Source organism: Brachycentrus maculatus, unplaced genomic scaffold, assembly GCF_059751285.1.
Source record: "Brachycentrus maculatus isolate JH-2025_06_01 unplaced genomic scaffold, ASM5975128v1 h1tg000349l, whole genome shotgun sequence".
Taxonomy (NCBI): Eukaryota; Metazoa; Arthropoda; class Insecta; order Trichoptera; family Brachycentridae; genus Brachycentrus; species Brachycentrus maculatus.
In genome coordinates this window covers 414,467-439,071 of record NW_028281098.1, presented here as the reverse complement: position 1 = coordinate 439,071, position 24,605 = coordinate 414,467, and the positions used below count along the sequence as shown (strand labels likewise).

The 24,605-nt window shown below is 33.4% G+C and overlaps 1 protein-coding gene across 1 annotated transcript in view; it reads right to left on the bottom strand.

Moving 5' to 3' along the window:
- The window catches only part of LOC148303765 (uncharacterized), a 107,240-nt gene that overhangs the window by 13,249 nt on the left and 69,386 nt on the right, over positions 1–24,605 (bottom strand). Inside the window, exon 4 of the mRNA XM_088269381.1 lies at positions 18,050–18,355. Coding sequence (XP_088125507.1) covers positions 18,050–18,209 — 160 coding nt within the window. The 5' untranslated portion in view covers positions 18,210–18,355. The remainder of the gene's footprint in view (positions 1–18,049; positions 18,356–24,605) is intronic.

Here is a 24,605-nt window from a genome sequence, read left to right as displayed (position 1 = left end):
AAGATGTCGGTGTTATGTGATGTATGATGGTTGGAACAGCCAGGACACTAACATAAAAGCTGCAAGGCCTTTTTAGGAGATTTTTTTTAAAACATGAGGTCAAAATGAATATCGGCGTCATACAGGAGAAAATGATCAAGTGATTTTTTTAAAAAAACGTAATTATTGACTATTTCACATCTTACTAGCTTAATGTTTAGTCATATTTTCTTATTTTGTTTTTTATATTTTCTCATTTGTTTATTTTAAATACGATAACCTTAATATAAAATGCTTTAAAAAATTAATTATATTACCAACAAACATAGTTAATAAATAATAAGTTATATATATATATATATATATATATATATATATATATATATATATATATATATATATATATATATATATATACATATATATATATATATATATATATATATATATATATATATATATATATATATATATATATATATATATATATATATATTATATATATATATATATATATGAACATATATAATATATGTATGTGTGTGTGTGTGTGTTTATATTCAAGACATATTATTAAAGCAAATAAAGATGTGCTCGTTATAAAATACCTGTGCGCATAGCACTGTATGAAAGGAATTTAGGTGGCATGTGTTTGATTAATTATCAGTAATTTGTTTAAGTAAGCACCCGACATATGTTTGTTTTGTTCAACTATAAATAATGCAAGATTAAGGAATCTGACAGCTCATTTCCGCCGGAGCCTTCAACTACGAACTAGCATATAGATAAAGTCACGGTGTACGCGTAACATATTATTATTAAAATGAATACCATAAGATTAGCTAAATTACCATAGTTTATATAAAAAAAATAAGAACTATGTAGTTTTTTTAGTAACCGACATCATCAGACTGGTCGGTTACGACGAAACCCGGTCGCCGGTCAAATAAAATTAATGTGGAAAAAACTATGTACATAAGTAGTTCTTATTCAATTTCCTGTAAATGTCAGTAGAAAACTTATACCTTAGTATAGTTCCGTTTGACTTCGACTGTCAAATAAGCTCTCATAACTTATCAACTTGACTTTGGTTGTCAAATTGGCGCCCAAAAACGCATCTATTTGACATGTCATGCCCATGGGCAGTCAAATTGGTGCTCAAAAACGCATCTATTTGACTTCGGCCGTCAAATTGGTGCTCAAAAACGCATCTATGTGACTTCGGTCGTCAAATTGGCGCTGAAAAACGCATGTATTTGACTTCGGCCGTCAAATTGGTGCTCGAAAACGCATCTATTTGACTTCGGCCGTCAAATTAGCGCTCAAAACGCATATATTTGACTTCAGCCGTCAAATTGGTGCTCGAAAACGCATCTATTTGACTTCGGTCGTCAAATTGGTGCTCAAAAACGCATCTACTTGACTACGGCTGTCAAATGGGTGCACAAAAACGCATCTATTTGACTTCGGCTGTCATCACATGCGCCTCATAATTATTTTTACTATTCTTTGTTCAATCATTTGATTCACATGCTCAAACCATATATATATATATATATATATATATATATATATATATATATATATATATATATATATATATATATATATATATATATATATATATATATATATATATATATATATATATATATATATATATATATATATATATATATATATATATATTTGAACGTTTCTTTGGGGCATTCCCCTTAACCTCTAACAAATAAACACCATATAAATGATATTAACGAATTTGACTTGAAAACGAGTATATCTAGTTTTTTTAATACTCTCTTTGGTTTATCGTAGCTGATAAATTGAGAAACGCGTAACGATTTTTTAAAAACACATTTAACCCTTTTACGCGGTGTTGTTTAAAAAATGACGCATTTTTGTGAAATAATTTCTACGTTTTAATTTGCTTCCTTATTTAAGTTCTTATTTACCAACTGTAACCAACTACGCGTTTCTGTGGCTCAGTGTGGTAAAATGAAAATGAAAAACCAACAAAAAGCACACATTTCTAATGTGTTAAATTTGAAAATATTTGTGTATCAATGAAAATATCTACGAAACCAAAATATAATTGAAAACTGTCAAGAAGCATGCTGTCCGCCATGAACTTGTTTAGTGTTGCTTGTGTTGCTGTTATGTTCAATAGATAGCGCTGCCATTACAGTGAAATAGGTGTTTTAAATATTTAAAAAATATATCTGTCACAAAAGTATATTAAAACATACGCGTATTCAAATACAGCGAACAATTTAACGAAATTTCTAAAACCGATGGCGCCACTATCAGGCATTCTTCCAAATCTATTAAATAACTACTCGCATGTTATAGGAATCGAAGACAATTGCATAAATACAACTATTAAAAAAATATTTAAATTAATATTGATGGACAGAATTGTGAACGTTACACAAGTGTATAAAGTGACCACTTAATCCAGCCAAATGCTAGGTTGTAAGCCCTGAGATGCTCAGACTTCCAACTTATTTCATATTTAAACAAAAAAACTATATAAGTTTCATCTGAGTCAAGTCAGACTGTAAAGATGTGACCTATATTATTTCATCCTTAGTGTGAAAAATTCAGTGTCTGATCATAATAAATTATAATAAACCTTTATAAAATAAAAACAACTTTGTTTTTAACCACTTTTTTATTGGTACATTTTTTCCACAACCGATTTTGATAAGAACCTTGTCATCGTCAGCTTTAAACATGAACTGATGACAAGTTTCTTGTCGAAACCGGTTGGGGAAAAAAATTACCAAAAAAACTGGTTAAAACAAAGTCGTTTCATATTTATTGTAACTGTAGACAGTTGGTAGAATTTCATGTTGAATTTTTGGGTTATATATCCAAAATAAAACACGTTTTTTTGGATTGAATTCTACATTTATTTATGTATATAATAATACACTCAGTGTTTGATAATGTCACTAGAGTGTTTGATAATGTATTAAGAAGACGAAACGCGTCACGTATTAATATATACATAAATAAATGTAGAATTCAATCCAAAAAACCGTGTTTTATTTTGGATATATCACCCAACAAAGTTGTTTCATTTTATAAAGTTTATAAAATGTGCCACAAAGTAACTGCGAAATATATTTAACAAAAAATATAATAAATCTCTTCAATACTTTAGTCCGGGTTACAAAGGGTTACATGGGATACTTGGGAATGATTTATATCAAATGGGGAATGGGATTGTAAAAAAAAGTAATTTAATAATTGTTGACGCCAGAAAGAGGTCGTAAACGAATACTAGCTATCAGTAAATAAATAAAAATAACAAAAATAAAATCAACATTTTGGTATTTTAATTCGAAACGTTTTAATTATATAACAATCGAAATACGTATATGATAAGACAAGCCTTTAAAAAACTACTCGCCCAAATCACAAGAATACTCGAATTACGTATAAAATAAAATAAAGTTTTGTTTGAACTCGACAGTGAAGTCAAGCAAACGTTTAAGCGCCAATTTGACAGCCGAAGTCAAGTAGATGCGTTTTTGAGCGTGATTTTGACAGCCGAATTCAAGGATATACGTTTTTGATCGCCAATTTGACCAGCAAAGTTAAGTTGGAAAGTTTTTGAGCGCCAATTTGACAGCCGAAGTCAAGTAGATGAGTTTTTGGGCGTGAATTTGAGAACCGAATTCAAGTAAATTTGTTTTTGATCGCCAATTTGATCAGCAAATTAACGTTAGTAAGTTTTTGAGCGCTTATCTGACAGCCGAAGTCAAGTAGATGCGTTTTTGAGCGTGAATTTGACAGCCGAATTCAAGTAAATACGTTTTTGATCGCCAATTTGACCAGCAAAGTTAAGTTGGAAAGTTTTTGAGCGCCAATTTGACAGCCGAAGTCAAGTAGATGCGTTTTTGAGCACCAACACTTAGTAGATACGTCACTAAGCTTTCATCGGGCTTCCTCTGTTTCTAGCATGATCAAGTATTTCAAATGCTTGATAGTGGTCAGGTCAGGAGTCAGGAATCGGTGAGTATGTATAAGGACATGCATGAATGTGGCAGAGACGAAGATTGTTTGCAAAGATAGATCGATATGGCGTTCTAATTACCACTGTCTACCCCTGCGGAAATGGCCTAATGGTTAGTTAGTTACACACATAAAATCTCTCTTATTATTTTTTTAAGTGATCTTTCATCGTTCACTTTGTGTAATACTACTTAAACACAACTTCATGACTATGAAACCTTGTATATATGATGAAATGATTATACCGAAACCTACAGTCATAAAGTTTTTAAGTGGTATTACACAAAGTAAACGATGAATGATAAGGAGAGTGTTATATTATCATACCACAAAGTTAACAGTGCTTTTAACATACAAGATTTAAATTATAAAATGAAATTGCTATTTTCTAGCGTTTCTCATGTATGTGATTATAATCAAGGATTCCAACCTCACATGTAAATGAAAGAGTTTCTGCTCAATAAAAAGCATCTTGCATCTCACCATAGATGTCTCTAGTGAAATTCTATAATGGGTTGTGGTCCCGTGGTTAGTGTCGCGGACTCTTAAAATCAGAGTTTCTTGGTTCGAACCCACTCTACCACAACTTATTTCTAATAATAAGTCATTTAGGCTCACAGAAATAGATAAAATTCAAATATTTGTGGAAACAATAAAAACACCATTATTTCTATTTTTTTCTAAAAAAAAATCGTGGGTACAATTGATGAATGTTACACGTGTATAAAATCATAACTTAACCAGCTCATGACAGGTTATACGCCCTGTAAATACCCAGACCTCCATATTCTTCTTCATCTACGGCGAGATATAAAAACTGTATTTTAAAAATTTCTTTAAGCTTTTAAAAATATTGTTTGTAAAAATATTTTATGAACGACTGCCATTTCAAAGCGTTGATATATACATAGATAAATTCTGATAGGCGAGGAAAATAAAAAAAATACGAGCGACGATGTAATTTGTTTAAACCAGATATATATATTTGCATAACTATTCAAAAGGCTATCAAGTTTAGGTACTTTGTAAGATAGATTTATGGTTTTATCTGTGGATTAATCGGCCTCTTAAAGTCATAGACAATTTAATGCGCGAGATTATCTATGCAAAACGTACTTTGGCGCTGTGCCTTTGATATTGAGATATCTATGTTTAAAATGGCGTCAAGTGCTAATGGGAGTTAGAAAATTGGAGTTTTAAAAACTTGATAAAGTTTGACTGTAAAATAACCCAAGGAAAAAAACTCAGTCAGAATTTATCGCACGATTAATCGAATCAATACTTGACTGATAAAAAATAAAGGTTAAAAACCTAAAACACTAATACAATTAGTGATGTGAATGGTGGGATAGTGTTACATTTTCAGTTCATCGATTGGAATGGTAATCGTCAGCTTTTTTCGGTTTATAGTTCGTACCAGCTTTTAAGGTTTGGCTAGCGTGTTTTGCCAAAATATAATTTATCCATATATTTAAAAAAAATGTCTGAATATTTGTATAACAGAGAAGAACACTTCGGATGTAAGAGGTCAAAATAAAATATGTAACAAAGGCAAAATAAAGGAATGGGTATGTTTGTATTTATGTTTTTTTGCACTTGCAATCATAAAATATTGTGAAATGCAAAATAAATGTAGAAAAGAAGAAAAAAACAGCAACACACGCTCATGGCGATAGCGTGCTTCTTAACAGCTGCTGTGATTCTGTCAACCCGTTTAAAAATGCATTCGAAAATAAAACTAACTAATCATCACGGCGCTTTCCGCAGGGGTGGGCAGATAGAATAGAACGCCACACCATTCTGTCTTTGCAAACAATATTCACCTCTTCCACATTCATACATCTACTCATACATACCCACCGATTCTTCCGACTCCTGACAACACCCAAGTATCATGTCAATTTTTCTTCGGCCTTACTCGGTTTTATCACCAACAATATTACCCTGGGCTGGCACCTGAAGCGGAGGGCTGATCACCTTTCCTTCGTTTGTCAAGATAACACAGCGTTTATATGATGAGTGCCCTATGCACCATTGGGGTGCGGATAAGGGGTTGAAGAAAACCGATGAAATTTTTAAACATGTATTGTAATTGGAAAACTCGTTTCACACAACGAATTTGCTCCTGGAACGAATATAGTACGTTGTGCGAGACATCACCGTATGTTCACAATTTGGCGGATACTTTGTTTCTGCCGTACGCTAATTGAAGCGAGTGTTGCGTTATCGCTTCAATACAAATTGATTTGTATGCTTAAAATATAACAACTTTATTTGTGTTTTAATAACGGAAAACAGCTGAATGTTTGCTTTTCATTGTGAATTCTTCATTTGGGAAAAGGACCGTACTCAGTCAATTCATAAAATATATCGCTCACTCCTTTCAACAACGTCATACATCAAAAATCGTTAATTTTCAGTTGTGCATGTTTTCGGAATGCCGAAAAATTGTTCTATATCCCAGCAAAAACGGAATATTTTTAACATAATATTTACCCGGTACAGGGCAGAAAGTGTTGTTTTTTGCATTTCGAAGAAAAGGTATTGTTTGATTATTTTTTTAAATACACAAAATATTTTTCAAACGGCGAAAAAACATTCAGGTTTTACCTTAAAAGATCTGTTGCACCGTAAAAAGTTCAATAAGTGGCTTGATATTTATTTTTAATACATTTAATTATATTTTAAAACTTTTAAAACGATCTCCTGAAAAATCAAGTTTTTTGATATTTGACGTTGTTGAAAGGAGTGAGCGATGTATTAAAAAAATATATCAAAGCTACGTTTTTTTTTTAAATCTTGTTTTCAGGCGTTTCTTAGTATGTGGTATATTCCTGTGCCAGAGAAGATGCTTTGACGTAAATTGAGAGACAAAGCCTTTAACTTGTCATTAAATAAATCTCGACGAACTAAAATATGTATTTTTTGTCTTTAAAAAAGTTGAATAAATAGATTTAAAATTACACATTACATTTTTAATTTATTTCAAATACCCTACAGATTCCCTGTACTGTAATCCGAACGCTCCACTAGACCGAACAGAGGGTAAATTTTCGGCGTTCGGATTATAGAGGTCCTGCTGTATTTGATTTTACGTAAAAATAAATTTAAAATAATTTTTTTCAGGCGTTTCTCAGTAAGTAAAAATAATCCGGGGTTCGGATCTTGCATACTTCCAAAGAAAAGGGTCTCTGCTAAATAAAAGTTTTCTTTATCCAACATAGACGGATGCTGTAAACTCAATCACATAAAGTCATGAGATGGATCATACAAGTTTGACTTCCAAAATTTTGAGTAGTGTGGTTGTGAGTCATGGGTAGAATGGTGAATGTTACACGTGTATAGTGTGATCACTTAACCAGCCTATGACAGGTCATTAGCCCTGTAAATACCCAGACTTTGATTTTCTTCTTCATCTATGTTGAGATGTCAATAAAAATATGTTACAAGTGGAGAAACACAAATTTGTGAACAAAGATGTGGAACATCTCAAAATATTGTACTTATGTAAGTATATTTTTTCATATATTTTTATTTTATTTCATATCTTAACATAGATGAAGAAGAACAAAGAAGTCTGGGGATTGACAGGGTATTTAAATATCGTAGTCATACAGGAGAAAGTGACCAAGTGCATTTTTATTACAAAAACGTCATTATTGACTATTTGATATCTTACTAGCTTAATATTGCCCTGAAAAAATCCCAAGTTGATTCCAAACTTGGAAGTATAACATATTGACTTGTTAAAAATGACTAACTGCATTGATGTTTATTTTATTGTCAAGCAAATGTGACTCAAATGGCCCTCCTGAACATTTTACGTTTTTTTAGTTGGTCACTTTCTCCTGTACGACTACGATATATAACCATATCTAAAAGAAATCTATTATTTTCAGTTGTTTTGTTTACTGTCATGTAGCTGTTGGTTTTCCAACAAAAAAAAACGGAGTGGCGTGGCGGTCTATCCTCTATAGCTAGCTGAGTGGGCAACACGCCTGCTCGCAGACCAGTGCGTCCCTGAAGGATGTCGCACACGATGAAGTCATCGATGCATTAAAACTCCGTCACAAAATTTACAAAGGCGGGCTGAACCAGACCAGATTACCTATATGCTACATGCAATAAACGTCACACACGTACCCACACACACGTCTCTACACAACGCCACGGCACGCACGGCCGATCGGGGCCTGCTGCGAGATGAATATAAACAAAATAACCATGAGTGTAAGTCCCTCTCCAAGCACAAGAGCTCAGTCTCTTTTTTGGAGAGAGAGTCTAAAACTAAAAGTTTGCCATACGTATAAATGTTTAGAAAATGTATTCAATTGTACTTAAAAATGTAACTATATTAAATAATTTAAAAAAAATACTATGATATTTATTAACAACATTTTGAGTGTATCCAAATACTTGTTCATAAATCTGGATTATCTCCAATTATAGGGGTTATTTTTCATATTATTTTTCGACATCTCAACCCAGATGAAATAGAATATGTCTGGGCATTTCATTCTTTTTTTTTTGAACCTGGTAAAACCTGGGACTGGTACCTGAACAGCACCCCGCTTTAGGTGCCAGTCCAGGGAAAAATTGAATAAATATTAGAGTGAAAAAATCACTTATATTCATTTGACCCCCCCCCCCCCTGGGAATCGAAACCGGGACCTCCAGTACGGTAGCCGAGCGTGCTGACCATTACACTACGGAGACGGACAAATGTATTATGTACAAGGTTTACAGATCATTTAGTGGATTTTTGTTTGTCTAGCTTAAAACATGTTTTATTTGAATCTGTGTTGGGAACAGGAGGGATAATCTAGTGTGGGCCAATCAGGAACTTGTCAGCATTTGCTCGTTGCTGGGAGGAAACCACGTTGCACTCCTCAGGAGAATATATGTAGCACAATAATGCAATGAATTGCAAATCTGTTGTCATCGTTTCAGAACGTATTCATTTCCTTGTTGACGCCATTTGCTTCTAAGACATTAACTTGTACATATTTTAAACTCTGCATAACGCTATCGAAGTCTTCCTTATTATTGCTATTAAATTTACGAATCAAAAATTGTCTATTTAACTGTCGTCGTAGGAGCCAAGTGGGTGGCCGTCCTTACGGTATGTGCATCGTTCTCTGCATACCCCGCTAAGCACTGTACTGGCGTCATCTCCTCACGGCGGAAACTGTGTTTTTCTTAGTGGAAACACCCACAGAGAATGGATCATTCTCATGTGTTTATTATTGGCTAATAAATTAATATCAAAAATCACAAGACTATCGGTGACATTCTTATTGAAATCTGTAGAGAAGTAAGAGAGATATGAAGGTTTAAACTTTTAGACATGTATTGTAATTTGAAAAACACGTTTCAGGCAACGAACTTCCTCCCGGAACGAATTCAGTACGCTATGCGAGGCATCACTGTAGGTTCACAATTTGGCAGATACTTTGTTTTCGCCGTACACTAATGGACGATTCTCATAATGTGTTATTATTGGATAATAAATTAATATGAAAAATTACAAGACTATCGGTAGCATTCTTATTGAAATCTGTAGAAAACTAAGGGAGATATGAAAGTTTAAACTTTAGATATTTTAATAAGACAAAAAACGTACACCGCTATACGGCATCAAATTTTACGTCATTGGGTGTGTTATGGGGCGTATCCCTTTATGTATCTGCTTTAAAGAGCTGTAATAGTAGTAGTGTGGATTCGTTTCTGTGACGTCATTCGTAACCAACTTACGAAAACAACATTTTTACGAAGGCAAATTTTGCAAAAGAAAATGATGAATGAAAATGTTTATTATATCGGCTGTTATAAACACAAAACGAGTCTTACACAATCGTTTATAGGTTGATTATGTTAAATTAGATATTCCTCCCGAGTGATAATACCCTATTGCGATTATTTAGATTTCAGGGCTGTCCAAAGTAGGGACCAAGGCGTGTTTTTCATCTAGCACAAACACGAAAATTTTCACTAAGATTATTCCCTGAATTCTCTCATCATCATCTTCTAAAGGCAGCGCCTTGTTGTGTCAGCCACTTGTCTCTGTCAGTCGCCATCCTCTTGAGCTGCGGATAGGAGGAGACGTCCATGAGCCGCTTCAAATCCTGGAAGTATGAAGTTCTTGGGCGGCCTCTTGTTCGTTTTCCCAAGATTCTTCCTTCGAAGATGTTGCTAAGAAAGGTGCTATGTCTAATTGAGTGCCCTATTAGCTTGGCCTTCCTCTTCAAAATATGATTTATAAGCTCTCTTCTTTCTTTTACGTCCTGCAACACCTTTTCGTTGGACTTCCTTACGACCCATGATGTCTTGGTCATCTTCCTCCAAACCCACATCTCAAATGCTTCAAGCCGGTCTTTTTCGTACTTTTGGATGGTCCAGGTTTCACACCCATACAACAAAACACTCCAAACAAAAGCCTTTATGAATCCTTTTCTTACTTCAATTTTTAAATGTTTGTTTGATAGGAGGCTGTACTTTTTCATAAAAGTGTGCTTGGCTAGCGTTATCCTCTTTTTTATGTCTAGGGTACATTTATTGTTATATGTTAGCGTGCTACCCAGATAACAGAATTGATCCAACTGTTGAATTACTCTATTTCCGAGAAGTATTGTTGGATGGAGGTCAGATTGCTCTTTTTCAACGATCATTGATTTTGTTTTGCTGAATTCTCTATCTTTATTAAAATAATATATTTATTAACAGTATAAATATTATTTATATGATTTTATGACATCTCAGCATAGATGAAGAAGAATTTAGAAGCCTGGCCATTTATAGGGTTTACGACCTACCCCCTCTTAAACCGTCAACGTCCCAAGGACATAACTCTAAAATTTAGACTTAGCGTCACATACGGTGTTTGAAAATGATGCGGAATGCATCGAAACACGTGTTACAATATATTTTAAGAAATAGCGGTGTTTACTAAATAAAACTTAAATTTAAATAAAATGTAAGTCAAAAGTATTTTTTTTAGATGGGAGTTGCATTTATTAATTACCTTGTTTTTTTATGTACAAGGTTTATAGATCATTAATTGGATTTTCGTTTAACTAAAAAAATATGTTTTATTTGAACCTGTGTTGGGAACAGGAGGGATAATCTAGTGTGGGCCAATCAGGAACTTGTCAGCATTTGCTCATTGCTGGGAGGAAACCACGTTGCACTCCTCAGGAGAAGCCGGACTGCTGACTGTCGTCAACAGGCCTTCCGTTCCACTAGAAGAGGGTTCGGCATTTTGTGTCCTACTTTGGTTTATGGTACCAATGTCCTTCACTAGTTTAATCATGTATGATACCACCTCTCGTGAGAGTTCCTTATGAACTATACTCTTTATCTTTAAAGTTACCATAATTTCATATATGTACAGAAAAGGAATAAGCACATTTGCGGGTTTATTGCTAAAAAGGAATATCTTCCAACCAACCAAAATAAATAATAATAAAACCCTTATCCGCACCCCAATGGTGCATAGGGCACTGCGTCATATAAACGCAGTGTTATCTTGATCGTTTACACATGAAGGAAAGGTGATCAGCCCTCCGCTTCAGGTACCAGTCCAGGGTAATATTGAATAAATATGACAGTGAAAACAATCAGTTATATTTATTTTACCCCCCTTGGGAATCGAACCCGGGACCTCCAGAACGGTAGCCGAGCGTGCTGACCATTACACTACGGAGGCGGACAAAACCAACCAAAAACTGACTAGTAATATTGATCAAAACGTTTGATACCATATATACGAGTATAGCTGTTTGCAATCAGGGGGTAGATAGTACTAGAACATTAAAAAAAACATAAATTACAAATTGACATTTAAAAAAACATAAATTACAAAAGATGATAATAAGGAGGGCAAAGGAAAAAGGGAGTTTAGGGAAGGAGGTAGAAGGAAAAACTAAGGGAGGAGGTTTGACGGACAGTTAGGATTCTAATGATAAATAGTAATGTCTCGGACGTTTATTAAAAGTTATTAGAGAAGGTGCATTTGTTTCGCGGAGAGGTAATTCGTTCCATAGTCTGGCCGCTTGGACAGAGAAGGAATTACTGAAGAATGATGTGTTATGGCGAGGAATGGAAAGTGTTCTTCCTTGGGAAGAACGATGTGATAGATGATGATCTGAGAGGTATATACAATTCGTAATACATGAGTGAAATTTCACGTAGTTCATGAGTGAAATTTCTAGGCAAAAACAGAAGCTTTATAGTGACACAATTTCAAATATAAAAATGTTAATAATATTAGTATTTAACTACTTACCGAGATTTTTGTGTCTACCGGTTTCGAGACGTACCCGTCTCTTCGCCAGGACAATCACTACCACAGCATGCAAACAATACTACCCTTCACTACCATAGTACCATTTACACACTTAAAACAACACAAAATGTTTAACACATGCGATTTTTGGTCTTCGGGTCGACCAAAAATCGCATGTGTTAAACATTTTGTGTAGTGTGTGAATGGTGCTATGGTGGTGAAGGGTGGTATTGTTTGCATGCTGTGGTAGTGATTGTCCTGACGAAGAGACGGGTACGTCTCGAAACCGGTAGACACAAAAATCTCGGTGAGTGGTTATATACTAATATTATTAACATTTTTGTAAAGAAATAAATAAGTAAAAATGACTAACCAGAGTAAATGCTTTAAATATGAATAATATTGCGAATATGCAAATATAATGATATTTAGATTTCCGTCATCGTCTCTTAGCAGACTGTCACCTTTGCATCTGTCATTCTCGTCGACCTCTATCATTGCAACATCGTGCCAACTAATCGTGCTTTCTCATGCAGAATGGACCATCTCCTAAAAAGGACTTGCAGCTTTTATGCCGGTGTCCTGGCCGGCGTGGGACGTCGGAAATCGAACCAGGAATCTCGTCTCGGTCGCAGCTAACTGTACCACTCACCCACTGATCGACGATTCTTTGAAAAATGTTAATCATTTAGTTTTGTGGGTGATATCACCATCCGAAAGTTTAGGTCGATGCACACGCTGTTATTTAACTCTTCCGCACACTTGCGAAAAAATCAATTCGCACTAAAAAAACTGCTTTCTTCTTATATTTTGTAACTTAAAATTTCATTTTTTAAAATTGAATTTTTGTGTAAAAGGCAGACCGTAATAATTTCATTTTAATGACCTGATGATGGAATAATTATTCCGAAACCGGTAGTCACGAATTAGTGTTTATCAAAAACGTATTACACAAAGTGAACGATGAATGATAAGGAAAGTGTTACTTTCTTCTTCCTTCTTGAAACCCTTATCCGCACATGATGGTGCATAGGGCACTGCATCATATAAACACAGTGTCATCTGGATTGTGAACACATGAAGGAAATGTAATCAGCCCTCATGGGTACCAGTCCAGGGTAATAATATTGAATAAATATTAGAGTAAATCACTTGTATTTATTAGTCCACCCCCACTGGGAATCAAATCCGGGACCTCCAGTACGGTAGCCGAGCGTGCTGGCCATTACGCTACGGAGGCGAACAAAATCAGTGGGCAGATAGTGCTTGTACAAAATGTAATTAGATGCAGTATAAAGGATCACATATCGCTCACTCCTTTCAAGAACGTCATAAATCAAAAATCATAAATTTTCAGTTGTGCATGTTTTCGGAATGCCCAGAAAATGTACTATATCCCAGCAAAAGCGGCATATTTTTAACTTCATATTCACCCGCTACAGGACAGAAAGTGTTGTTTTTGCATTTTGAAGAAAAGGCATTGTTTAATATATTTTTTTTAATAAACTAAATATTTTTCAAATGGAGAAAAAACCCTTCAGGTTTTACCTAAAAAGATCTGTTGTACAGTAAAAAGTTCAATAAGTGGCTTGATATTTATTTTTAATACATTTTATTATATTTTTAAACTTTAAAAACGTTTTCCTGAAAAGTCAAGTTTTTTTTTATTTTTGACGTTCTTGAAAGGAGTGAGCGATATGTAAATAAAATATAAATGAAACCGTTAAATTAATGGAAACACTAGAAATTGTAATAACTTACCTTAATCCCGACAGTAACTAAGATAAATAAAAATTATAAATTTTTCGTTATATAACGTTATTTTATATAATTTAATACATACATACAAAATACACAAGAAATATATATATATACATATATATATATAGAAAACACCAAACCAAACAGAAAGATATCCCAAAATCCTGGTATTTAAGTAGGTGCGAAGAAATCGACATGTTTGCCACTGGTTATCCACAGTTTTCATGTTACAGACATGTTGCAGACATGTTGCAGACGTGTCACCGACGTGTTAGCTTTGTTATTCACGTTGCTGTTGTTATTCACATTAAATCCAGTCATTGTTATTGCTGTTATTATTCGTATGAAGAAATACGTGTATAAGTTTGTCGGTTCTGTAATATAAGTTATCAATAAAGAAATACGTGTATAAGTTTGTCTGTAATATTTGGTTATCAATCAAGAAATACGTGTATAAGTTTGTCGGAACTGTAATATAAGTTATCAATAAAGAAATACGTGTATAAGTTTGTCGGTTCTGTAATACAAGTTATCCATAAAGAAATACGTGTATAAATTTGTCTGTTATATTAGGTTATCAATCAAGAAATACGTGTATAAAGTTGTCGGAACTGTAATATAAGTTATCAATAAAGAAATACGTGTATAAGTTTGTCGGTTCTGGAATACAAGTTATCCATAAAGAAATACGTGTATAAATTTGTCTGTTATATTAGGTTATCAATCAAGAAATACGTGTATAAAGTTGTCGGAACTGTAATATAAGTTATCAATAAAGAAATACGTGTATAAGTTTCATAACTACTGTAATATCGGGTTATCAATAAAGAAATACGTGTATAACTAGTTAGTTACGAATGATAGTAATATTTTATTTAATTTATTTGTTTTTAATAATTATTACTATGTATATTATGTTTTAACTAAACTAGTAGATAATTATACTAACGGGTATTAGTACCAAGATTACAGAAAAACGTAGTTGTGATATATATATATATATATATATTATATATATATATATATATATATATATATATATATATATATATATATATATATATATATATATATATATATATATATATATATATATATATATATATATATATGTGTGTGTGTGTGTTTGTATATGAATAAAAAATGTAATGTTAGCTTGTTCAAAACTTTTAATCTCCTAAAGTAATTCACAGATTGCTTTGAAATTACACAATGTTGTATTGCTAAAAACATGCTGTTTCAATCAATAAATTAACTTTTTCATAGCGGTGGCAGCGCCATGTGTTGAAAGTAACAGCTACACGCGCAATACTAAACATAGCTCATGGCGGACAGCGTGCTTTTTGTCACTTTTTATCATTTTTTATTATTTCACAGATATTTGATATTTTCATTATTTCACGAACATTTTGAAATGTAACATTAGGAATGTGTGTTTTCTATTTGATTTATTTCCCATTTAACCAGACTGAGCCGCAGCCGGGTTCATCTAGTATTATATAAAAAGTAAAGAAGTATACTTCTCAATGAGGAAATGGTAGCAATTATATGTTGCGAAATAAATTGATAGACATATCAATTAAGTAAAAAAATTATACAAAGGTGTGTAATCTTTCTCCGTGGAATGGAGGTGATTTGATATACTTCGAGATCAATAATCGCAGGCAATTAATTATTTTGCAACAAGAAATTAATTTATTGATACAAATTATGAATCGTGAGAATTTTTAAAATTTTTTTAAAGTAGGCTCTCGATTCAGCGAACGGGTTGGGAATATTGGGTTGATGCAAAAGTAATGACCGTTTTTTATGATCCCAGGTAAAAATTATTTTTTTCATAAATTATGAATGGAATCTTCTTTTTTATGATTCCATTGTATAAAGGATGCTTTCCCTCTACTTTCTATTCAGTTTTGGCCTGGCCAGAGTACAGTAATAACCCCTTGTATTTTTTCAAAATGTCGTTCGATAAAGTGCATTTACGTATTGTTTACTTTATGAATTCCGTAAAGACAATACCGCGAGTGTGGCAACCAAAAACATTTGTGAAGTGTATGGAGCAGATGTCATCAAAGTTCAACAGGTACGAAGATGGTTTGGAAAATTCCGATCTGGAAATTTTTCACTCATTGATAAACCACGTACCGGGCGGCCATTGAAGTCTGATGACGACGAATTAAAAGTCATAATTGACACCAATCTACGTCTAACCATCAGGGAGATTGTGTCAATGATGGGAGTCAACCAAACAATCGCATTAAGACATTTGAAGCGTATGGAAATGGTTTCGCGGTACGACGTTTGGATACCTCATCAATTGTCGGCTGCCAATTTATTGGATCGTGTTTCAACGCGCGTTGCTTTGAGTGCGAGACAAAAACATGAACCTTTTTTGCATCGTTTGGTGATGGGACATGAGAAATGGGTCGTGTACAACAACGTGACAAGAAAAAGACATTGGACTATACCTGGACAAGCCCCATTAACAACTTCGAAGGCCGAAATCCATAAAAAAGTTATACTTTGTGTTTGGTGGAATAATAAGGGTATTGTGTATTTTGAACTCTTGGAACACGATAAGACAAGTACAACAGAACGATATTGTCAGCAATTATTCAAATTGAACATGGTCCTTCAAAAGGATAGACCAGAATTGGTAAACAGAAAAGGGGCAGTGTTTCATCACGACAACGCGCGACCACATGTGGCTATGATGACCCAACACAAGCTAAATGAGTTAAATTGGGATGTTATCAAGCATCCACTGTATTTTCCAGATCTTGCTCTTTCTGATTTTTATTTATTCCGATCACTGCGAAAAAATTTTAATGATGAAAAAAATTATTCAATAGAGCAGGTAAAAACATCCCTTACTTCATTTTTCGCATTAAAATCCGCGGAATTTTATACTACTGGTATTAATAAGTTGATAGAAAGATGAAAGAAGGTTAAAAGAACTGATGGAAATTATATAATTTATTAAATAAATAATACACAAGAAAAAAAAATTAAAAAAAAATATATGTAAAAAACGGTCAAAACTTTTGCATCAACCCAATACATAGCAAAATTTCATAGTTAATTATTTTTTATAGATTTGAAACAGACGTCAAGAAGCAAGATGTCCGTCATTTAAAAAAATAGTATTGCGTGTATTGCAGTTATTTTCAAAAGATGGCACTACCATCAAGTTATAAAAATCGTTTTTTTAATTAATTACAAAACGTGTTTTTACCTGTCACAAAGTTAAATAACACAATTTCTCGAAATCTATTGTGACAGGTGTTTCGATGCAATTAACATCGTTATCAAACACCATACGGTGTATGCAAGCAACTACAACATTGTCAATCAGTCCTAATTCTAAACTAATATGCAAATGATTTTACTTTTTTCTTTATATTTATAGTTAGAAGTTTTCAAAGTTAAAGTTTTTACTATAGATGTTATGTTTTCACGGTTAGAGCTTTTAAATATTATGTTTTCAATGTTGGAGTTATTACAATGGATGTCATGTTTACACAGTTAGAGTTTTTAAATGTCACGTTTTTAGTATTAGAGTTTTTACCATAGATGTCATGTTTACAAAGTTAGAGTTTTTAAATGTAATGTTTTCACAGTTAGAGTTTTAAAATGTCATGTTTTGAAAGTTAGAGTTTTTAAATGTCATGTTTTCACAGTTAAGAGTTTTTAAATATCATGTTTTCAATGTTAGAGTTTTTACCATAGATGTCATGTTTACACAGTTAGAGTTTTTAAATGTAATGTTTTCACAGTTAGAGTTTTTATATGTCATGTTTTCATAGTTAGAGTTTTCAAGTATCATGTTTTCACAGTCAAGAGTTTTTAGAAATCATGTTTTCACTGTTAGAGTTCTCAAATATCATGTTCTAACTGTTAGAGTTTCGAAATCCACGTTTCAACTGTTAGGTACAAGAAGAGCGTTAATTTCTAGATACCGTGTTACTTGTGAGTCACAAATTGTCAGTCTGTCCAAAAACCTACCGATTCGTTTTACGTGGACGTCTCTGTTGAACGATACACTTCTCTGCTTAGTTCCAGGGCTCTGTGAGTTCTCTCCCGAACTCTTCTTATCTCTTTCCTCCTCTATATTTGTCGTTTCTTCGTCTTTTGTGTGCTCTAGCGTTTCGTGTGCATCAGGCATGGGTACCTTGCTGTTTCGTCGGTTTGGTGAGTCCTCTACCTCCCTTTATCTCTGTTCAGTATTTCGGACATTAATGACTCAATTTTCGTATTTCGCTTATAAGTTTTATTCGTTTTCTGCGATCGATGATCCTCTCGCTACGACATCTGTAAATTATACAACAATGTTAATGAAAATAACGAAATTATTGCTGTGAGTAAGAAGTGTTTATGGCACTAAACTATTGAAGGTCTGTTAATAAATTGATAGAATTATGCTAAAATTACGCCTAAATATTCGCGTCTAACAATTAATGTTCTGGTCACCATATTGATAAACGATGAATGATCGATCGTCCCAAACTATAATATCAGAGATTTGATGGATATATTTTTAAAGACAATGCCGGCCAGAATTTTACGGTCAATGGGGATACAGAACGATGATTACTGACTTCTTCGTATCTCAGTTGAATGGCATTGATGTGACAGAGCTGTGGTATCAACAAGATGGTGCAACATGCCACACGGCGGGTGCCTCCATCAATTTATTGCGGGAAATTTGAATTTGAATACCTCTAAAAAACAACCTATACAAGCGTGTTTTATTTATATAACTAACTTACTAACTAACTAACCATCACGCCGCTTCCCCGCAGGGGTAGTCAGAGAGAATCGAACGTCACACTACTCTGTCTTAGCAAACATTCTTCGCCTCTTCCACATTCATGCATCTCCTCATACATACCCGACGATTATTACGACTCCTGACCCGGCCGCTTTCAATTATTTGACATACCTGATCTCTCCAAGTCTTCATCAGCTTCTTTTTCCAACTACATTCGCCTCATAAATTTGTTTAACCGTTCTTTCCTCATTCCAAATGTCCAAACCATCTCAACACGCCTTTCTTAAATTTATCGATAGTGCTTATTCTTACCTTATTTCACCTTTCGAACATCTATCATACGAAGAAGAGGAAAATTTAGTGGAAATCCGATCTCTCGTTTACGATCGAACCAGCCTATGAGAGGTCGTAAGCCCTGTAAATACCCAGATTTCCATATTCTTCTACATCTTGATGACACTGAGATGTCAATTTTTCATGCTCGATTGCTTCAATTGCTCATTCGAACATCGTTTTGCCACACATTCGTCTTATTTATTTTTACATAAAATTTAAATTTTATTATCCCGATCAATCAAATGCTTGATAGGTGTTCCGTGAGAGATGTCAAAATTATAACAAATATATCAATTGGAAAATTATGAAACATTTATGTTAATCTGAAAACAGAGAAGACAAGATGAGATTAGAAGCGCAGAAAACACTTTCACATGACATTTAACTCAATGCTGCCAGATCCGGATTTAACATCGTTGAACAACAAACTAGAAAAAATATATCAAAAAATCTAGTACACAAACATGATACACGATTTACCCACAACGAAGGTTTGATAGTCCCAAGTATTAACAATAAATATGGGAGACCAACACTGCAATATATCGTTCCGAACAATTTTAATTTGTTGCCGACGGAGGTTAGAGGTCAAAATAAAATATGGAACAAAGGCAAAATAAAGGAATGGGTAAATGATCAAGAGTTAATTGTATGAAAATTGTAAGAAAAAATATATATATTTTTTGGTGTGTATATTAGGTTAAAATAGATAAGAACAATAAAAAATGTAGGTATGTAAAAAGAACTCCAGCGACAAGACATACAAGGTGGCTTGGTGGGTCTCTGAATAAAAAAGTTAGTTTTATAAAAAAACTAAAAGTTAGTTTTATAAAAATGTATGCAGTATAAGTATTTATATATATGCCCTTATATAGTAAAGAAATAAATATTTAAAAGGAGAAAATAATTATTAAGAATTTAACATTAAAAAATAATGTATATACTATGCAATTCATACATAAATTATATTACTTCATAAATAAAAAATAAAAATTATATTTTATATAATAGTATTGTCCGCCTCCAAAGTGATCAGCACCCTCGGCTACCGTTCTAGAGGTCTCGGGTTCGATTCCCATTTCAAATAAATAAAAGTATTTTTTTTCCCTCTAATATTTATTCAATATTACCCTGGACTGGTGCCTGAAGCGGAGGGCTGATCACCTTTCCTTCATGGATAGCACTGCGTTTATATGATGCAGTGTCCTTTGCACGGATAAGGGTTTGAAAACAAATTATATTACATTTATTGTAAAATGCAAAAAACAGATTGGTGTGGCATTTTATTCCCTCAGCCTACCCTTGCAGTCAGCGGCGTGATAGTTAGTTATTTAGTTAGTTTGTTTTTTTTTGTTTTTTGTTTTATTATTTTTTTATTAACACTTATTAAGTCCGTTCCTGGTGAAGGTTCAGTCTACATATCTGGCAGTTAGGAATGTTACGTAACGAACAACGTGATTCACGTCAGTAGAAGAGCACTATACAGGCTGTCCCATAAACCATGGATAGTCCTGAAACCTGGTGTTAGACCAGGTCATGCCTGAGAGAGTGACGACCGTCATAGGCTGGTTTAAGTGATCACTTTACACACGTGTAACATTCACCAATTCTACCCATCATTGACAACCACACCACTCAAATTCTTGGAAGTTCTATATATATGAACCAATTTAGAAACCTTGTTCTTGAATCACTAGAACTTCACTAGAGACATCTATTGGTGAGCAGAAACTCTTTTATGAAAATAACTTCTGTAATTGGAGATAATCCAGATTTTGTCAACAAGGATTAAGACACACAAACAAGTTAAATAAGGTAAAAACTGGCTGCAAGCCAATATTCAGGAGTTGGAGATCAGAGGGCTCATGAAGAAAAATTTTTATAAAAATAGTTAAATACCTTGTGAATTCCTTTTTGTCGACAAATCTAATGTGATTCCGACTCGTGATATCCGAATTGGTTTAAATTCGACCCAATTTTCCGTGTTTGAGAGCGACTCTTACGAAAATGAAAAACAGCTGGTCGGAGGCGGCCATTTTGCGCCATATGTGGATGAGCTATTCGCGCATGCGCAACGGAGCCCTACGATTCTGTTATCGCTAACGACTGACCCGGTCGAGAGTGACGTAACGTCGCGATCTATGGAAATTAAATGGTATTTCTACCTTTATTTATTGATTCATTTATTTCAAAACATATTACAAACATAAGTCATATTTCGCTCACTCCTTTAAACGTCATATATAAAAAAACTTGATATTTCAGGAGATCTTTTTAAAGTTAAAAAATATAATAAAATGTATTTAAAATAAATATCAAGCCACTTATTGAACTTTTTTACTGTGCAGCAGATCTTTTTAGGTAAAACCTGAAGGCTTTTTCTCCATTTGAAAAATATTTAGTACATTAAAAAAAATAATCAAACAATACCTTTTCATCAAAATGCAAAAACAACACTTTCTGCCCTGTAGCGGGTAAATATTAAGTTAAAAATATGCCTCTTTTGCTGAGATATAGTACATTTTTAGGCAGTACGAATTAAAATCGACTTACATGGATCTGGCGGATTTTGAAAGTAGGCGACACAGTTCTAGAAAGGTCTCAGGAGGGTTTTAGAAACGCTTTTAAACCATTCTACGACATTTATAGAGCAGAAATTTTCCATTTATTTTACACATTTTTTGCTTCAAACTAGATTTCTTAGTAATAAAAAAAAAACCTACGATTCAAGTATCCAACTGTTGCAAATCGATAAACTCAATCCAATTAATTTAATATTTGAACCAGAAGATATTCAAATGAGATAATCGCATTCAAATATAATTACCTCAGCCTAATCAGTGTTAAAAAATAATAATAGGTTGGCTCGCCTTACAAATGAAGCACGATCTGCGAGTATTACAAAATGATACCTCCCAGTTTGGGCTGAGGAATTTTCGCGCGGGAAGCAAACCTTCGGATAATTGTATTCAAATGATCGACTATCCGTCCTGCGTTCCGGATCCATGATGATCCGAAATTATCATTGTTCATCTCCGATCAGAGGAATAATATAGGAACGTGACACTGAATATTGATGATTCTGAATGGTGGCTACAGATGCCGGTATGCATATCGCTCACTCCTTTCAAGAACGTCATTAATAAAAAACTTGATATTTCAGGAGAACGTTTTCAAAATTTAAAAATATAATAGAATCTTTTAAAAATAAATATCAAGCCACTTATTGAACTTTTTACTGTGCAACAGATCTTTTTAGGTAAAACCTGAAGGTTTTTTCTCCATTTGAAAAATATTTAGTATGTAAAAATTATTAAACAATACCTTTTCTTCAAAATGCAAAAATAACACTTTCTGCCCTGTAGCGGGTAAATATTAAGTTAAAAATATGCCGCTCTTGCGGGGATATAGTACCTTTTCTGACCATTTCGAAAACATGCACAACTGAAAATTGACGATTTTTGATTTATGACGTTCTTGAAAGGAGTGAGCGATATGGCGACTGTAATTTTTTCTGTATTGTCTCTGGTCCATCACGTACACATATGAATTTTAACACGCCGGGTGATTTCGTATTGACGTTCGAGTCATAAATGTGGAAGAGCGGTGTAATAAACAGATTAGTAGTATTTTTTGTCATCGCAACATAGAAGTCTGAGCTGGTTTAAGTGATCACTTTACACACGTGTAACATTCACCAATTCTTCCCATGATTGACAACCACACTACTCAAATACTTGGAAGTTGTATACATATATGATCCAATTTCAAAACATTTTGCTTGAATCACTTAAAGTTTACTAGAGACATTTATCGATGAGATGAAAGAAGAATTTTGAGCAGAAACGCTTTCATTTCTATGTATACATGAGAAACGTTAGAAAATATCCTTTTATTTTATAATTTTAGCTAATAATTTAAACACTCAATTTATTTACAACATTTTGAGTGTTTCCAAATACTTGTTTATAAATCTGAATTATATCCAATTATAGGAGTTATTTTTCATATATTTTTACTATGAAAAAAATAAAATGAAAAATAACTCCTATAATTGGAGATAATCCAGATTTGTAAACAAGTACTTGGACACACTCAAAATGTTGTAAACAAATTAGATGTCAACCAATAGATGTCTATAGTGAAATTCTAGAGATTCAAGCACAATGTTTCGAAATAGGATTGAATTTCCAAGAATTTGAATAGGGTTGTTATCAATTATGGGTAAAATTGGTTAATGGTACACGTGCGTAAAGTGATAATTTAAACCAGCCTATGACAGTCGTAAGGTCTGTAAACGCCTAGGCTTCCATATTCTTCTTCATCTTTGTTGAGATGTCAAAAAAATATATAAAAAAGTGATATTTAAATTACAGGCTCTATTTTACTCGGTATAATTCAGATGTTTTTATCAACCTTAGAAAAAAATTGGAAGTTGAGATGATCGGCGCATAATGGACCCGATTCACTGAATTTTTATCGACTGCAATACCCATCACGTCAACTTATCGACATGTTTAGACACTTTAGCACTGTTAGGTTGGCATACAGTGATAAGTGGTGCCAACTGATTGATAGATCAATCGATAAAATACAATACTCTTCCTTCTTACACTTTTTCAATCTTACTGAAACTTCTTTTATTGTTGTCATGAAACGTGACACAGCAATAATTATTTTTAATTAATGTTTTACTTAGTAAATACCACTTTTTCTAAATAGTGGTATTTACTAAGTAAAACATTAATTAAAAATGGATAGATTTTATCACAAAGTGACTGCCGAATCAATTAAAGCAATAATTATATTGTAACTACTTTTTGGTGCAATGGATCTTTGTCAGACGCGAGGAATATCTAATTTAACATACTCAACCTATAAAGGATTGTATTAGACTCGTGAAGTGTTTATCACAGCCAATATAATTAATATTTTCATTCATCATTTCCTTTTGGAAAATTCGCCTTCGAAAAAACGTTATTTTCGTAAGTTGGCAATGAATGACGTCACAGAAACGATGGAGTTATTTTAATGTTGGTGTCATTGCTAAATTATTTGTTAATGTCTATTTTTTATACAATTTCTATACATTTGTACTTAATAATAATAAATAATAATAAATTCGCACCCAAATGGTGCATAGGGCACTGCGTCATATAACGCAGTGTTATCTTGATCGTTTACACATGAAGGAAAGGTGATCAGCCCTCCGCTTCAGGTACCAGTCCAGGGTAATATTGAATAAATATTACCGTGGAAAATCACTTATATTTATTAGAACCCCCCTGGGAATCGAACCCGGGACCTACAGAACGGTAGCCGAGCGTGCTGACCATTATACTACGGAGGCAGACTTAATACCTTTTTTAATTTGTACCAAATACAATCTTATAATTTTAGTTGCACTGAGCTTCTCCAAAAAAAGAAACTGAGCTCTTATGCTTGGAGAGGGAA